At 39.7% G+C, this 17,766-nt stretch overlaps 1 protein-coding gene across 2 annotated transcripts; it reads left to right on the plus strand.

Annotated features, from left to right (window-relative positions):
• Positions 1-3,746: 3,746 nt before the first annotated feature.
• On the plus strand, positions 3,747-17,611 carry malt1 (MALT paracaspase 1). Of its 2 annotated transcripts, XM_084552174.1 has the most exons (17): positions 3,747-3,932; positions 4,280-4,446; positions 4,833-4,954; positions 6,021-6,168; positions 6,465-6,643; positions 6,784-6,880; positions 6,976-7,023; positions 8,156-8,179; positions 8,287-8,331; positions 9,966-10,169; positions 10,570-10,747; positions 11,457-11,528; positions 11,614-11,741; positions 12,462-12,611; positions 13,416-13,573; positions 13,725-13,850; positions 15,577-17,611. In XM_084552174.1, exons 1-17 carry the CDS (start codon positions 3,784-3,786, stop codon positions 16,063-16,065), a joined length of 2,484 nt encoding a protein of 827 aa, XP_084408300.1. In that variant the 5' UTR covers positions 3,747-3,783; the 3' UTR covers positions 16,066-17,611. The 2 variants fall into 2 exon arrangements, with proteins under 2 accessions (XP_084408300.1, XP_084408301.1); XM_084552175.1 differs by lacking the exon at positions 6,976-7,023.
• Positions 17,612-17,766: the final 155 nt, after the last annotated feature.

Raw genomic sequence — 17,766 nt, forward strand, 5'->3', positions numbered from 1 at the left:
TCCATGGAGTCATGGTAGCTAGTTAGCCGTCTGGACACAAGCCGGGACTTGATCAACCCCGGCTGGGTCACCTGGAGGAGGGCGTATGATAGTTGAAAGACCCGAAACGCCCAGTGAATCCAGGGACATCACTGAGGATGTGTCCAGACTAGGCATCAGTAGATGTATGTACACAGTGTCATACATGATTATTGTGTTGGAGAAACTTATCACTTCATGTAATGCTTCAGATTGTATTATAAATAAACAAAACACCTTTATACTCATTAATAAATCATATAAGGAGACTCTGTATTTCATGTATCTCCTATACACAAAGGCAGAGGTTGTTCAGTTCGGCCTTATAAATTTGAGGTGGAAGGTGGGGAAACAAGGCGTGATTAAGAGTTGGAATTAAGAGATATAAAGTAATGAAGTAATATTAATTAGTTGAAGGTGAAGTGTATGAAATCTGTAGGTCAACTGACACACAGTAGCATCAAAAAACAGGGTTCAGATGATTGCGCATGAGTGTGTGAAAAAGTCTGATATTTTTCACTTGCCTGTCTACCAGTTATGAATTTAGCTTTTCTGTACCAGTGGTGCAGCAGTCATACAACATGTACATTTATTCCTTGTAGTTTTAGGTATGTGCATATCTGTATTTTTTTACTGCCCCGCTCTTCCCAGATGAAATGCTATTTTTGTTTGTGCATATTTCAGCACATAAAAAATGCAGTGATAGTGGCTTGAACATGCTAGAACAAAGGACCGTGCTTTTACTTGAAGGTGTGTTTATCTTGTTATTGCTGGGAGGGAGCGAGGGAGTGCTTGTACTTCAGCCAGTGCAGGAGAGCTCTGATACACTCTGCAAAAGCAACACACGCAGTGAACCAACACGCACGCAGAAAGGCATCACAGCTGTGCTTGCACCTCCACATAGACTTTGCAAACTTCACGAAATCTCTCCACATCCTGGCACAAACTATTATGCTGAGTACCTGAAAAACCAAGCAATGTCACCAGCATGTGGTGCAGGAGATGACATAAACCTACACGTTGCCTAAAAGAAGGCGGTATGAAGATTTTTAAATGCCGTAGCTCAAAAAACAGCCATCTAACAACGCCACATGCTTATAAAATATGATACACAACTACAAATGTGTGTGAACAAACATGGAGCTTATGAATAAATAATAGATAAAACACTATCCTGGTGGTATTGCGTTAAAATGATCTGATCAAAAATGTGTTTTTAATGCAACTTCATGTTTCTGTCTGAAATAAAATTTATGGATCGCAGATCAAACAGACACACAGATAAACAAAAAGCAGGTTACAGGTTACAGCTAAATATAACCTGTTCTAAATGCCCCAAGGTCTGAAAGTAAAATGTAAGCACATGAACAAACAAAACTGTCTGACAGGTGTTCACTTCCCTTCATTCACATTTGACTGAAACTGATAAACACAGGAAAGTCCTTCTGTCCTTCTCACATGGCATTACTGAAGAGCTTTTCACCAGGGAAATTGAGCATCACACTGAAATAACCCAAGACATAAGACCACCTGGAAGATACAGTCTTCTCGCACCAACTCTTGGCTTCTGGAAGAGGTTTCTGTTGGAAAAAAAATGATACAATATTTTGTTACATCGAATCAGAAATCTAAACAAACTTGCATGTAAATCAGTTGCTTCTGGCTTGGCTGATCACCGACATCATTTCCAGTCATGTCCATTTATTTAGAGTTTTTGGAAATATGTGCCAGTAATTATTATTATTATTATTATTATTATCAATAATAACAACAATAATAATAATAAATAAAAAGTAAAAAAAAGTAAAAAAAAAAAAAAGTTAAATGGAGCTTCTGACACATCCAGCAGATCTCCTGTCTGTCTACCTCCTATACACTCCTGATCAAAATTTTAAGACCAGTTTAAAAATTGCAAGAATTTACATTTTGCACTGTTGGATCTTAAGAAGGTTCTAAGTAGTGCTTCAAAATGCAAAAAGAAGAAATGGGAGTGAGACGAGAAAAAAAAAATGAGTAAGCAATTTATTGCAAACAACCATTAAACTGAAATAGGCTGTTCATCAGCTGATCAAAAGTTTAAGACCACATCTCAAAAAAAAACAAAAACCCCCTAAAACAGAAATAAAATTTTCAAAAAAGGACTCAGTAATGAGTAGCTGCACCATTCATGTTAATCACCTAAAGAAATTCCTTTTCAGCATGCTTGATGCTAGTGTTTCCAGGAGGCTAGTGGGAATGTTGCTCCAAGTGGTGAAGATGGCTTCACGGAGGGCATCCACTGTCTGGAACTGGTGTCCATTTTTGTAAATTTCCCTTGCCATCCAACCCCAAATGTTCTCAATTGGATTTAGATCAGGGGAACACGCAGGATGGTTCAAAAGAGTGATGTTATTTCTCTGGAAGAAGTCAGGCGGGCATTGTGAACTGCAGTGCTGTTCCTGTTGAAAAACCCAGTCATTACCACACAGACGATGGCCTTCAGTCATGAGGGATGCCCCCTGCAACATCTCCACATAGCCAGCTGCCGTTTGACGCCTCTGCACAACCTGAAGCTCCATTGTTCCATTGAAGGAAAAAGACCCCCAGATCATGATGGCGCCCCCTCCACTGTGCCGTGTAGAAAACATCTCAGGTGGGATCTCCTTGTCATGCCAGTAACGTTGGAAGCCATCAGGGAATTTTTTCCCATAACCCTCAGGATCTTTTAAGAAGTTTAAAATGACTGTCTTACTGCGTCCAACCTCAGCAGCAATGGCACGCTGCGAGAGGCCTTGTTGATGCAGCTCAACAATACGACCGCGTTCTAACAGAGAAAGCTTTTTTGCCTTTGCCATCAGGAGGTCATGACAGTGTGGGTACCTGACAGAAAATGATACTGAATCCACATTTTTGCAAAGATTTGGCCTTTTAAAGGCTGTGGTCTTAAACTTTTGATCAGCTGATGAACAGTCTATTTCAGTTTAATGGTTGTTTGCAATAAATTGCTTACTCAAATTTTTTTCTCGTCTCACTCCCATTTCTTCTTTTTGCATTTTGAAGCACTACTTAGAACCTTCTTAAGATCCAACAGCGCAAAATGTAAATTCTTGCAATTTTTCAACTGGTCTTAAAATTTTGATCAGGAGTGTATGTCTATGGTCTACCCGACCGGAGCACGCAGAAAGGGTGCAGACGCAGATGACAAGATGATTCACTGTGCCCTGACTAATCACCGCACCGGGCTTGAACAGAAGCCTACGATTCGGTGGTTTCTGTCCAACTGCCATACTGACTACTGCTATACCTGCTATTTCACCCCGACGTAAAGTCGTTATTTCAGTAACATTAACAGAAAGTGAAAACAGCGGTTATAAGTGACAGGGCATATGTCAAATGTTCTTATAGGCTATTAGGCTTAGGCAATTTGTCTTTTATCTGAATTGTGCCTGATCACTGAATTGACTTAAACTCTTAAAATACTGAATAATGTGTCTTTTGGGGTTACTGGGGGTATTTGACAAACTTAACATTTCACAGTCCACAGTAAAAAAAAAAAAAAAAAAAATACATTGCCTACCGTGACTCATCTTGGTGCATAAACAATCTTTGGCAGAAGCCGCCCGCAGCTGCGTGGGGGAAATCCAAGGCAGTGCAGTAGGTGTGTCTGTATCACTTTTACGACCGCTTTCAGGAAGTAGACTTTTTTAATCTTGATGTGACTTGTTTTCAAGCGTAGTTCCAATCCGGTAGAAGCACGTTGATGGTAAAGTTGCGCTGCTGGCTGCCATGGCGGATTCTTTGGACCGGTCCACGAAGATTAACTTGTTGAAGGAACCAGTCGTGAAGAGGCTCTGCGAGGTGCTGGACAAGTCCAGCAATAAAGGATGGCGAAAACTTGGAGAGATTGTCGGCAGTGACAGGCGGTTTAAAGTCAGGTGGGCTGAAATCAGTATTGATGAATAACTATATACATGAACTCACTTTATTCATTCAAAACTAATGCAGTCTAATACAACGGTCCTACAATAAATCCTACTTTTAGGAAAGTGTTGATTCGGAAATGTGTTAAATGAGCTTCATGGTCTTTACACATGTAATTAAGCGGATTTGGGGTTATTTATTATAATTAATCAGAATATGTAATTTATGTGTATTTGTAGAGGTTTCCAGACATAAATACATACGTATATGTTCAACTGAATGAAACATGGACATTCCTTTACAAGGGGGTCTTGCAGTCCTGTGATAAAACAGAGTCAATCTCCTGCTTTGTTCTCTGCAGCTCAGACGACATGGAGATGTGCTCTCTGAAGGTGCTGGAGCTGGAGGGCAGCCCCAGCCGCATGCTGCTGAGGCTGATGGCAGAGCGAGGCTGCACCTCGGGTCACCTGGTGGACTACCTCCAAGCTCTGGGCAACTCAGAGGCCCTGCAGTGCCTGAAACCATCAGGTAAAATTGAACTAAACCAGCTCGACCGTGTCAAGCCTGCCTTTATGTTGTCATGCATCCTGGTCGATCACCTTTGCGATGTAGTTTTAGCAGAAAAAGGAAATGTATGACTCACTGAGTGGTGTAGTTTGGATGACAGTTTATTGTCATCTCACTTTACCGTCAGTGCAACACTACACCATTACACGCAGGACTCAATGAGTTTGGGTTTTTGTGAGAGGAAGTAGTATTTTAGTTCAGACCAATATTAATGTTCACCGTTCGAAAAATCAAACTCTATCAACAATACACTGCTATAATATGTAACCCACCTGAAAATCTATTCAAATTAGTGGATTCAAATTGGAACTGAGTGGATTCTCAGTGAACATCTCTTAAATGTCCAGCCCTGCAGATTATCCTTCAGCCCCAGTCTGTAGCTCTGGTATGTGGCCACAACCTGCGCCTCAGCTGCCACGCTATGGGCAAATCTCCAGTCCAGTATCAGTGGTTCAAATCTAAGGAAGAGGTAAGCTGCAACTCCCTCATCCACACACAGAAACACACCGTGTCTTTTCTGTTTAACTTTGTGCAATGTATTTTACCCATAGCTTCTCTCACTGTACGTCACTATCACTGAAATGTATTTACTCACTGACAGCACTGGCTGGCCCAGGGCTTGAGAGAAATTGACAATAAAAACAATGAGTCACAGGCCGCAGTTAAAGTGCCAAATAGACAGGTTTGGGCTTTGAAATCTTCTTCACATTTACAGTATATCTGTCAAACAATGCCCATACATGATCATGATCTGTAATACTGCAGCTGTATCATTCCTTATTGGGGTTTTCCTGCTCTGTTTTACCAGAAATTAGCGTAGATAAAGCTCCTAAATCACAATCGTTGACATTTAACAAACACTCCTGGTAGAGCTGTATTCAAAGATTAATATAAATATATATCTTTCCTTTATTAGTCAATAACTTGCATGTAGTTCAGCTTTCTAAGACGTTGACCTGCTTTTGACTGTGAAGTGTAAAATAATTCTTTCAATGCATAAACTTTTCTCGAGGTGTTTCTGAGATAATAACTTTACAAAACACAAAACAAGTGTTATAACAGACTCAAAAAACACACAAAATACTAACAGTGCTGACACAGGAGTTGTATTTCTGAATGTTGGGCCACTTCAAGATAACTGAACGCTGCTGGACTACTTACCATTCCTCTAATATCTAAAAAAAAAAAATGTTTCATTCATTCTTGATCATTCAGAAATGTAAAACTGAATATTGTATAGTATTTACATACACTTGAGGTATTTTTTGAAGAATACCTACATTTAAAAATATATTAAACGTCAGTTGCGTAGTGCTCTTTACAATTTAAAAAATTCTCTTTAGTAAATTACAAGGCATCTGTTGTATGTGCTGAGATGCACTACTCTTGGACAGAATAAGCTTTTCCAGAGCTAGCTGAGAGAGAGAGAGAGTATAATGATGGAGGATAAAGGAAGTATTTTTCCATCTCTTCTCTGGGCTGGAACAGTGTGACAGTTTTCTGGTAAAGGTGTTTTCACATTTTTTCAACCTTAGGTGCCAAACAGCTCCTCTCCAGACCTGATGATTAGTCCAGTCCAGCTAAAGGATGCTGGCTTTTACATCTGCAGGGCGCACAGTGGAGATGCCTTTGAATTTAGCCAGTGGGCTCAGGTGGACGTCCTGAATGCCGGCATGTCTTATGGTAAGATAGTGTTTGAGTCTTGCTTGTGACAGAGCAGATGAGGTTTAGAAATCAGCTGTACTGTAGATGTTTACTTCTGTGGTAACTTATCACTTTTTTTTTTTTCTTTGAACTATTTTGTTTTCTTTTTGATTGTGATTTTTTCTTTTAATCATTTTATTCACTGAACCAACTTATGACAAATTTGAAAAGAAGTGTTGTATAAATATATGCACAGTATTAGTTACGGATAAAGCAGGATGCTTTACTCTTTAATATACAGTGCTAAACATGTCTTTGCTGTCCCACACCACCAGGACAAACCTATCACTCCTTAGACGGTCGGCTAAAGTTGGTGATTCAGCCTCAGACCCAACGCCTACATGTTGGGGAAACCCTACAGCTGGAGTGTGGAGCCACAGGGCGGCCGATACCTCGATACCAGTGGCACAGAAATGGAGTCCCGATTTCCAACGCCACAAAGAGGAAACTCATGGTGATTAGACATTGTTAGAGAGCCTATTATTTATTCCTCTCAAATATTACAGAAAAATAGAAGCTGTAAGGTTATTAGAATTATTGTTAGCTACCATCGCTTTGGGGACAAGGCGTAGTAACAAGTGTCTGTGTTTTCAGATTCCTCATGCGATGCAGGATCATGGCGGCAAGTATCGCTGTGAGATCAGCAGCAGCACGGAGAGAATGTGGACCAATGAAGTAAATGTTGTGATAGGTATGTTACACTGGAGGACATTTTTTAAAACCATAAAATCAGCTCTGTGTACACTATATCTGAGCAACCATTTGCCTGTGTTTCTTAACTGAAAGCACCAAGGATATCAGTCCAGCTTTCAGGAGCAATGGAGTGCTCTGAAGGTAGAGTTGAAAACACTTGTGCATGCTGTATTAAAAAGGTTAACAGTTATCAGGCGTTAGCTGCATGCAATTGTAAATCATGACGTTAATACTCTGAATCAAACTGCACGTGGGTCATAATCTGGATTTGTGATTGTGTACTAAATACTCACCAGCACAAGTCTCACAGGGTTTGTCCAGGTTTCACATGCATGTCATATATATTGTCAACAAATCCAATGAAAAGACCAAAACTACAACTGTGATTCAGCCAAACAATCCTGTATTGTGTCATTGACCTCCATTGTATAACATACATCTAAAAGACTTATTTCTAAGCTGAACTATTAGCAGCGATGACATGATTAATTTGTTTTTGGCTCACTCCCACACACACCATCCTGCCACTGCTAGAAATACTCACCAGATTATCAAAAGTGCATTATTGTGGCTGCTGTGTGCTGCTAACTTTGTACTATACACATCAATTTTTAGGAGTTGAGTAGTGAGAAGTTTCACAAATCAGCAGCAGCTTTGCAAAAACTTGATTTTTACTAAATAGTTTTCAGTCAAACTGAAAGCCAACACAGAAATAAGCCTCTGAAAAAGAACCATTTTGCTATCTCTATTTGGGATCTTCCTCTTGGAACACTTGCTGGCTGACCTAATCACTCTTCATCCACACAGAAACTTTAGTTCAATCCAGAGCTGTTATATTAGAATGCATTCATTTTCATTAGTGTACCTAATGAAAGTGCAAGTTAGCGTATACCTTGTTTTCCCCACATCTCTGCAGAGAGTACAAAGTTGAAGTAAACAAAATGATCCTTAAATATAAAACTTAAATTTGTCCAAAATCCACCAGTTACTTCTATTTGAGTGATGTTTGCTACAAAACTACAGCACCCAGGTGTTTCAGGAAATGAAAAATGACACCGTTCAGTGATTACTGCATTGTTGGTTTTGGCCTTTTCATGGGACCTACTAAGAAAAACATAACACCACTAACCTTATATTAGTTGACTTGATAGCATGGAAGTGACTGTGACGTTCCCCTTCCTTTTGACTGATCTTATTTTTCCACTAATATAATCACAAAAGTAAAATTGTTATGCTTATGTGATGCTAATATAGTTGTGTTTCTGATTTGTAGATGACTTTTACGCCATTGGAGGAGGTAAGAGTAATTACACTCGCAACACATAGATGTATTTTCCCTAAACAGCATATGCTATGTGATATGTGATTCATCACTGTGTGTTTACTGTGACATTTCAATTTTAGGTTCCAGTGATTTTTTCCTAAATAGCATCCCAGATCAACTTTATGGTGAGTGTCTTTACGCATGTCTTCATGCAAACTTTTGTGTGAGTTGTATCTGATGAGCAAGCTCTCATTTTATTCATATGGCTCATGCACAGGTTGCAACGGTATCATACACTGAATCTTTAATCTGATCTACCTCACTTCCCCTTTTGATATCTATGACAAAATAAAGACGTGAAACTTTCTCGTAACATGATATCAGCAGTTACACGTATGAACGTAATACTTCACAGCAAGCTCACAGCGTACTATCTGACATCAAACAGCTATTCATATCATTGTGTCTGGTGTTCAAAGTAGTAAGAGCCACTTCCTTCCTCCCTGTCTTTCTTGATAATTGTGATTTTTATCGCCACTACTTGAATTTGTGGTGTATCAGTCACACATGTAGTGAATATATTTACATTTCAGTTTTTTTAAAGGGGATTTTTCTTCCTGCATCATATACATTATAGTTGTGAAAAAAGTATGGGCCATGGAAACTTTTTCAGCACATCTGAACAAGCAAACGCTTGATCTTCTTTGAAACACCACCTACAGATCAAGGTGACTTCTTAAACAAATGGCACACAACACTGAGGTTTTATAGTCAATTCACATAATTTGAATAGATAATAAAAGTCATCTTTCACTTGGAAAAAATAAGTATACCTACATTTATCACACTTCTAGGAGGCTGAATGATTAGAAACCCCTTTGGGCTTGTGTCTTTGCTATTGACGTGCGTGGTGTCATCATGTAAAGATCTAAAGAACTCTATTCTGATAAAATATTGAGGAATCTGATGAGACATCTTAAAATGTATATGGATATAAAAAAAGCTAATTACCCCCTTTATCTGTAGCCAATGTTTCAAAGAGCAAAAACAAACAGATGTTTTGCAGGGCAGAGGGTCTGTTACTGTGTTGCTCGGCACATATAAAATCTGGATCACAGTTCTTTCCTTGTAAAGAACTGCTTATGCTATGTGTGCGGTGGCTTTTATATACCAACACACACCGATCAGGCCTAACATTATAACCACCTTCCTAATATTCCTCCACAACAGTTGTGACTCATCAGAGAATGGACATGGGCCTTCTGAGGGTGTCCTGTGGTGTCTGGCAACAGAATGTTGTTAGTGGGGGCCTTTGGGTCCTATGGGTTGATGGGAGGGGCCTCATCCCACAGATATTTGATCAGTTTGGGTTCTAGTGAATTTGGAGGCCAGGTCAACACCTTGTGTTGTTCTTCCTGCATCCTGCTGGGGATGGCTGCTGCCATTAAGGAGTGTCATTGCTATGGGGTGAGGGTGTCTGGTCTGGTCTAGGTGGGTGGTACATGTCTAAGTAACAACCACATGAATGCCAGGTCCAAAAGTTTCCCAGCAGAACATTATGTTGTCACAATATGGTCAATGTTATTCACTTCTCTTGTCAGTGGTTATAATGTTTTGGCTGATCAGTGTATACTGTTTATTTTACATTGAATATTGTTACCTTACTTGAAGGTACACACTAAGCCACTGTCATCTTGAGTTATTTTACGTTCCTGGTTCACTTCTGAAATTTTTCACTTATACATCACTGTTATCGTGTGGGGTCCCTCCAGTAGTATAACAGCCTGGTTTTCGCTCTCTCTCCCATGTTTGTCCTCAGCAACTGACAAAGTGGCCCTGCTTATCGGCAACCTGTCCTACCAGAACCACCCGCAGCTCAAAGCTCCCATGGTGGACGTGTACGACCTCACCAACCTCTTGCGGCAGCTAAACTTTAAGGTGGTTTCGCTGCTTGACCTCACAGAGTCAGAGATGAGAAACGCTGTTGATGAGTTCCTGCTGCTGCTTCACAAAGGAGTCTATGGTGTGTTGGGGTTTTACAAAACTCTGGGTGGTTATGGATATGGATATTGCTTCAGGTCAGAAAGTGACAGAAAGGGACAGGAAATGGATTTAATCTGAAACACTTATAGAGTGATAAGTTACCACAGAAGTAAACACACATAAAGAATCCATGTGTGGCTTATATAACAGTAAGTGCATCATCATCATCTCCAACTTCCTGGATAGTCATTGTCAATAAAGCATTTCCTCTTATCTGTTAATGATTATAAATCCTAGCTGGACATAAAATAAGAAATTACTAACTTAAAATATGACTAATGAAAACAATGGTTAGATTTGTGTCACGGCCTTTTCGTGTATCCATAGTTAGATCTTGTGAATCCAAACTCCCTGACTGAAAAACACACCTCCTCCTTTAGGCCTGCTGTACTATGCCGGTCACGGATATGAGAACTACGGAAACAGTTTCATGGTGCCGGTAGACGCGCCAAACCCGTACCGCTCAGCCAACTGTTTATGTGTGCAGAGCATCCTTAAACTGATGCAGGAGAAGGAGACAGGCTTGAATGTGTTCCTGCTGGATATGTGTAGGAAGAGGTGAGTCCTTCACATTTGACCAAGATTTCATTAATACTCTTACATAAAGCAGTTGATGTGTGAGTGCTGAATGTCACCAACATTAAAAGCAACCGTGAGCAAGGAGTGTAAGTTTCAGAACTATTCAGTTACTAAAACTAAAATATTCAAATTACTACAACCACAAAGCTTAGGGTTAGGGTTAGAATGAACTTTTGAGCAATTTCCATTCAGTCTAAAACTGAAATGAGCTTTAGATCTTTATACTACATTAGGTAATGTGCAAGCATTTTTGCGTATTTTACAGTTTTTTTGGTAAAGGGTTGCAACAAATAATTCTATTCAGTGTTGTGGCAGTTTTCTCCTTTATAAATCCATGAAACATTTAATTAGTAAAAGGTTTTTGTTGTCTATAATCAGTTATTTTATCATCATGGAAGACCACAGTATCATCAAGAAACCCAGAAAATGAGGTACTTAGTAACTTCTTTTATATTGTGATAATGGCCAGGCAGCAGAACATGAAAAGATTGTCATGAAATGTAAAAAGGTTACCAGCTATAACTAAATCAAGGATAGTGTTGTTATCTGTGTCTTAAGTATTTCACTATTAATGAAAGTTCATAAGCGTATACAGTTTTTTAAAGAATTGTTGTGCTACCAATATGAAGCTAATTAGGCCCTTGCTTTGCATGTTAGAAGTACATTCATAGATTTCTTAATCTTTCAGGAATATTCATGACGACAGTACTCCAAACATTGTCCTGAGAGTTACGGCCAACATTGTTTTTGGATATGCTACGTAAGTCTGAAACATCAGTCATCATTCACTTTATACACATTGTATGTTCACTAATATGTATTAAATTCTTTGTTTGGCGGTTCAGGTGTCAGGATGCAGAGGCCTTTGAGCTGAGCTCTAGTGGCTTCACCAACGGCGTGTTTGTCAAGTTTTTGAAGAAGCGGCTGCTAGACGATGAGAAGATCACTACGGTGCTGGACAGAGTCGCTGAGGGTGAGAGTGCCCCATGTTTAAGTCTGTGAAGGTTCTCAGTCATCCAGGTCATGGTATATCTACTGTATAAACATTAAAGAAAGGTAACTGGACTTTTAGAGTTTCTTGAAGACAGTCCTTACCTGTCGTTGTTCCGGACCCCCTTCCCTATGAATGCTGTTCTAACGACCCATTATCATTTAGAGGCTCTAGTCTCAAGGTGTAAATGAGGGTGAAATTTCTTGAAGACAGAAGTTAAGACTGTATTGGAAATTGATGGCAGATTATATTTTAGTCTACCTCCCCTGCTCAGAGAAGGTTTTTCCAATTTGACATAGATGGCTGGATGGTAGATGGCTAGAGGAGTAAAGCAAATACTTTAACAGACACTAGTTGTGCCAGTTTCTGGTTGTTAACAGACATTAGTCAAGCAAGTTTCTGATGAGCTACACCCACAGATGTCCCTATTTAAACCTCAACACCCCACCAGTGGTGATGCGTCTCCAAGAAACTCTTCACATCCAGTTGTCTTTCTTTACCATTTTTGGATACTCGATGCTTATGATGTATCTTTTACATTATCTTCGTACAAAATGTAATGCTTCTCGTAGTGTTGCAGATTCTCTTGGTTGCAGCCAGTTTCATTTTATTTAAGGGAGTATTTGAATATTTTTGTGTTGCACCCATGACATGTTTTCTCTTGAATTCTAAGATATGATATTTACAATGTTTTGTGGCCAGACATGGGGCAGTTTGATGCTACCAAGGGTAAACAGGCTCTGGAGATCCGTAGCAGTCTGTCAGAGAGGAGAGCACTGACCGATCCTATTCTGCCCGGCGACAGCGCTGACCTCGCTCACGCCCACAGCCGCCAGTGGGCAAAAGCTCATGGTGAGTTTAAACCTATGAACGCAGACTTTGCTTATCTCCAGGTATGGGAAGCCCCCATTTGTTTATTTTGGCTCAGTCAAATCCCCTTCACATCATACACACACGACCTGATACCAGATAACCATGTCATTGTTAAAACTTGTTGTTGAGACCCGATGACAGCCTTATCACCACTTCCTCTTCCTTCAGCCTATAAATATTTGCTCATGGAACACAAAAGCCAATAGATTTTCACAAGTGAAAAATAATACCAGTCCAATCATGACTCATCCAACCTCCTAGTTGGAGGAATACCAACACAGCTTTCAAAAGTGAACCTTTCTTAGCAGTGACGACTCTCTTCAACAGTGTTTCCAACCTGTCTGGCTTGTGACTCTATAAAATAAAATGGCGATGCCTTGAATTTATGTGTGAGCACCTGGACTTTCGTGTTGGGAATCAAAGCTGTACAGGATGTTAAGATTTTTTGTGTATGAAATTACACTGTTGATTGGTAGTCCTTTCAAATTTTCCTGAACTAATGATTTAGGGCAGAGAAGGTTTTTTTGTTGTTGTTTTAATGTAATTTCTTGACTGGTTGTGTAAAGAAGTGATGGTATGTTTTCTGAGACTTCTGCTGTTTCCATTTTGATTCAAAACACGCACAAACAGTGTCAATGTAAAGCTAAGTTAGTGACCTACTTAAGATCAGTAAGTTCCTCTTTAGGATAGTAACACAAGAAGTAACACAAGAAGGATGTTAGAAAAACATTGACAAGTAAATAGTACAGCTCCTGTAATGAATGTTTCTGTGTGTTTTTCCAGAGCTTCCAGAGAGTATGTGTCTCAACTTTGACTGCGGGGCTCAGATCAAGTTGGGCTTTGCTGCAGAGTTCTCCAATGTGCTCGTCATTTACACTCACATTGTAAAGAAGCCAGATGACATGTCCTTCTGCCAAGCTCACGTCACTGACTTCTCACAGGTCATTATGTTATTATAAACACTTGTCATAAAGGACAATGCTAACACAAAAATTGCAGGCACAAAGTCACAACATGCGTGTTTTTAAAACGCACCTTCAGTTATTTTGAGTGAGTGTGTGCATACATGTTAACTTTCTCTTCTTACTGCAGGATCTTGATGTGGATCCTAAAGAGATGAACAGAGAGACTCCAGAGGAGACAGGGATCTACCTCCTGTCCAGCAGCCTGCCACAGCACTGTCTCTACACCAGACTCAGCTCACTGCAGAAGCTCAGGGTAAAACTACAAAACACAAATGCTAGCAATAAAATCTGTGTGAACGCTTTAAAAACTTCAATGTGTATATCAATCAATCAATCAATCAATAATTTTATTGCCATATCAACACAGTTGATTGGAATTTGTCTTGGTGCCATTCCAGTTAAAAAGGCAATACATACATACAGAGAACATACAGTACATAGACAACCATTCAAACCAATAAAAAGCTGTAAAATGTAAAACTTGTGCTATTTCAACTTCCCAATAAAGTCTCTTGTGCAGTTCAGTAAAGTGCATTTAAAAGAGGTCATTTAGGAGCATTAAGGAGCCTAATAGTGGCAGGGTAGGTACTATTACAGAAACGGGATGTTTTACCCCTGAGGCTTTGGACTCTCCTACCAGAGGGCAGTAATTTGAAGAGGTACCTGGCAGGGTGGGAGGGGTCATCCAGTACTTTCCGGGCTTTATGGCTGGCCTGAGTGGCGTAGATAGAAGCTACAGATGGGATTGCATGTCCAATGATTTTGGATGCAGAACGCACCACCTTCTCCAACTGCCTCCTCTCTGAAGAGGTGTTACCGTACCAGACAGTAATGGAAAAGGCTAGCACACTTTCCACTGTAGCTCTGTAAAATTGGAGCATTGCATCCCTAGCTACACCAAACTTCCTGAGCCGGCGCAGAAAGTGGAACCTCTGGTGGGCTTTGCTTATGATGAGGTTGGTATTGACCTCCCACTTTAGGGACTGACATATGGTGGTGCCAAGGAATTTAAAACTGGACACTCTCTCCACTGCCTGGTCATCGATGATCAGAGGGGAGTAAACTAACCTATTTTTCCTGAAATCTATGATTAGTTCCTTTGTCTTGTTGACATTTAAAAATAGGTTGTTCCCCTTACACCATACCTCTAAGGCTGCCACCTCAGATCTGTAGTCTGACTCGCAGTTGTTACTGATCAGTCCTACAACTATTGTGTCATCAGCATATTTAAAGATTTTAACATTGTCAGAATGGGACACACAGTCATTGGTGTATTTTTATTTATTTATTTATTTTTTCCTTTTTTTTCCAATGACAATGTGCCGCGTGATATTATTCTGTAAATAGAAAGTTTTCATCCTTTTGAGGCACATCTTACATGATTAAATACAAACTTAAAGTGTTTGCAGCTATGCTAGCTGATCTTTGAGGCTGTACTTTGATGAAACAGTGCTTGCTGAGTGGCTGAATGCTAACATCAACATGCTAATGTCCTCATAATGCTAACTTGTTGATGTTTAGCGGACACAATGTATACCGAATTTACCTCCTAAGTTTAGCAACTTAGCTTGACAAGAGCAGTTAATGGTGATGGGCTATCATGACTTTATATCCTGAGGAGAACAATATACTAAAATATACTAAAAATGGCCTGAAAATGATTGTTGACCCGTCAGCTAGTGATTCATTATTTAATAGAAAGCATGACGAGATGAAAAGTCACCGTAGTCAAAAGTATTTATCGTGGCAAACTGTATAATAACCAAGACATTTTAATTTTTGCTCACCATGAATGTGTGCATAAAATTTCTGAAATTTCAGACCAGACCATTACCAGAGGAACAGGAGAACTTAATTTTATGGCAGTAATCTCATTTGATCATGTGTCATTTCTAGAAAATATTTAGGAACGAGAACTCCTGGGTTTAAAAAAAAAAAACATTTAATAATAGCACTGTCTTTTCTAATCCATGCAACAGGAGGAGCTGGTCTTCACCGTGTGTCTTCAGGGTACCTTCACAGCCATGGACGATGATCATCCCATCCACTGGAAAAAGAGCGTCAACATCGGCAAGCCTCTGATCGCTCGATTGGACCTCCACCGGGCCATGAGGAGAAACAGCTGCCTGCAGACGTGCATGATGCCCCACAGCCCATCCCACAGCCCATGTCACAGCCCCGGGCCAGAACACCGCCTCCATCTTCATGGCTCGCACCAGGCCCCAGACTGCAATCGTCTCTCCCCTCAGCATCGCTACCTGGACATCTCTGAACATCTTCAGGGTGCCGTGGGAGGGTGCATGGATTCGTACTATGAAAATCTCAGCCAGTGTCACTATGAGCCCGTGTATGACTCTGAAGGGCTTTCGAGCTCACCAGGCAGGCTCAGCATCCCTATAGAGGCCAGTGAGGACATCAACGAGCTGCAGACTGTGTTCATCAACAGTCTGCAGCTTCAGACGCAGTGAAACAGAAGAGACGTTCTTAATATCATCAGTGTTGTATGTGGAATAATTCTGCTCTTTCTGATTTTATACTCTCGAATAATAGGCATTATTTTTCTCAAGGAGTTGTGTGCTGACTGTACTTAAGATTTTATAAATACATTTATACACAACTGGAAAAATTGCGTTTCAGTAAACTGGTATATAGTGATCGTCTCAGATCATCTTAGTATGAGTTTGATGGTGATCGTAATGTTACAGTCTTTGTGTAATAATATTTAAATAGAGGTTATTTCAGATGTTCATTTCCACTAGAGGTCAAGTGTGTGCAGAGCATTACGATGAAGAAGAGAGTTCTCTCTCCTCTTCAAAGAGGTGGATGGAAACTTTGGTCACAAACAGTGACACATTCAAAATTAGTGTGTACCCAATATTTTACTTAAGATGGCTAAGAAAAGGATTACTTTATATACAGTACAGTAGTTTTGTCCTGTGGTTCCTAATATGAGGGTCGAGCCCTAAATCTAAGAGGTTATTAGAGGTTCTGCAACGCAAACCTGTGTTTTTCATTTTTAGCATTGTTCTCTAATCTATTTTTTTATTTATTTTTTTTTTTAGTATAATGTCGTTGAGCTCCAAAGCGTTATTTATATGGAACCGTTTGAAACGTGGAACTCTCATCTGAAATGTGACATTTAACCCAAAGTAGACTATATAAGGTTACGTACACTGCTTTTTTTGGAAGCAGTCACAAGAAAGAGTTCTTTGACAATGCCTTATTATCTTTGCATTAGAGTTTTTATGTCTTCATTTAAAATATAAACCTGAATACCAACTACTACCTATACACTGTGTAACTGTGAGTTAAATGTAAGACATGATTTTATTCTCAATACTATAAGTATAAAATATCATGAACTGAAAATACTTAATGTACAAGTACCTCAAAAACTATACTTTAATATAGTATTTGTGTAAATGTATCATGGATTATATGGCTGACTTAAAATATGATAAAAAAAAAAAAAAAACTTCCTGCTTTAACTTATTTCTTTGTTTTTCTGTGTATTGTTTTAGTTGCCTGTGGATGGCAGTAGAAAGGCCTTTTTGTTGCTGTACTCACTCTCTGCATGAATTTATTAGCCCGCTAATATTCTTCTATAGCCAATGACTTTGTTATTCCCTGCCTGCTCATAAGTGAACTGTGAAACTTTCCAAAAGACCTCCCCTCCAGGGACTCTGCTGGGGTTTGAGACGCCGTTCTCTTTAATGTTCTCCTGAAGTTGATGTTGCTGCTTTTGGATTTAGCCTGATGGTGAGAGGTCATGGACCGAGGTCTGATGTAGCCTACTGCACATTTGATTTAACTTTATTTGTTGATGTCCAGATCTGAATGTAAAATCACAATACAAAACACAGATTTACATTTATTTGTAAAGACTAAAATACCTGCTGAGACCCTTCAGTCCAACTGAACGTTTGCTGCACCCCATTCTGTCTTTCTCCATATAATAAAGAAAAATGTATACCAGAGTAAATCTGTAGCTGAACTATAAGAATCCAGCAGGCCATACTGGTTGACTTTCCTACCGTACTGTATGTTCATTTGCTCTGCATGTGACTATGTGGCACATGGAGATTTAATCTCCTTATGAAGACAGACACCATGATCCCTGTGCCAGAATACCCCACTCTTTGTTCTCCAGTTCAACAGTTCAAACCCTA

The sequence above is a fragment of the Chelon labrosus genome (genome assembly GCF_963514085.1).
Source record: "Chelon labrosus genome assembly, chromosome: 9".
NCBI lineage: Eukaryota > Metazoa > Chordata > Actinopteri > Mugiliformes > Mugilidae > Chelon > Chelon labrosus.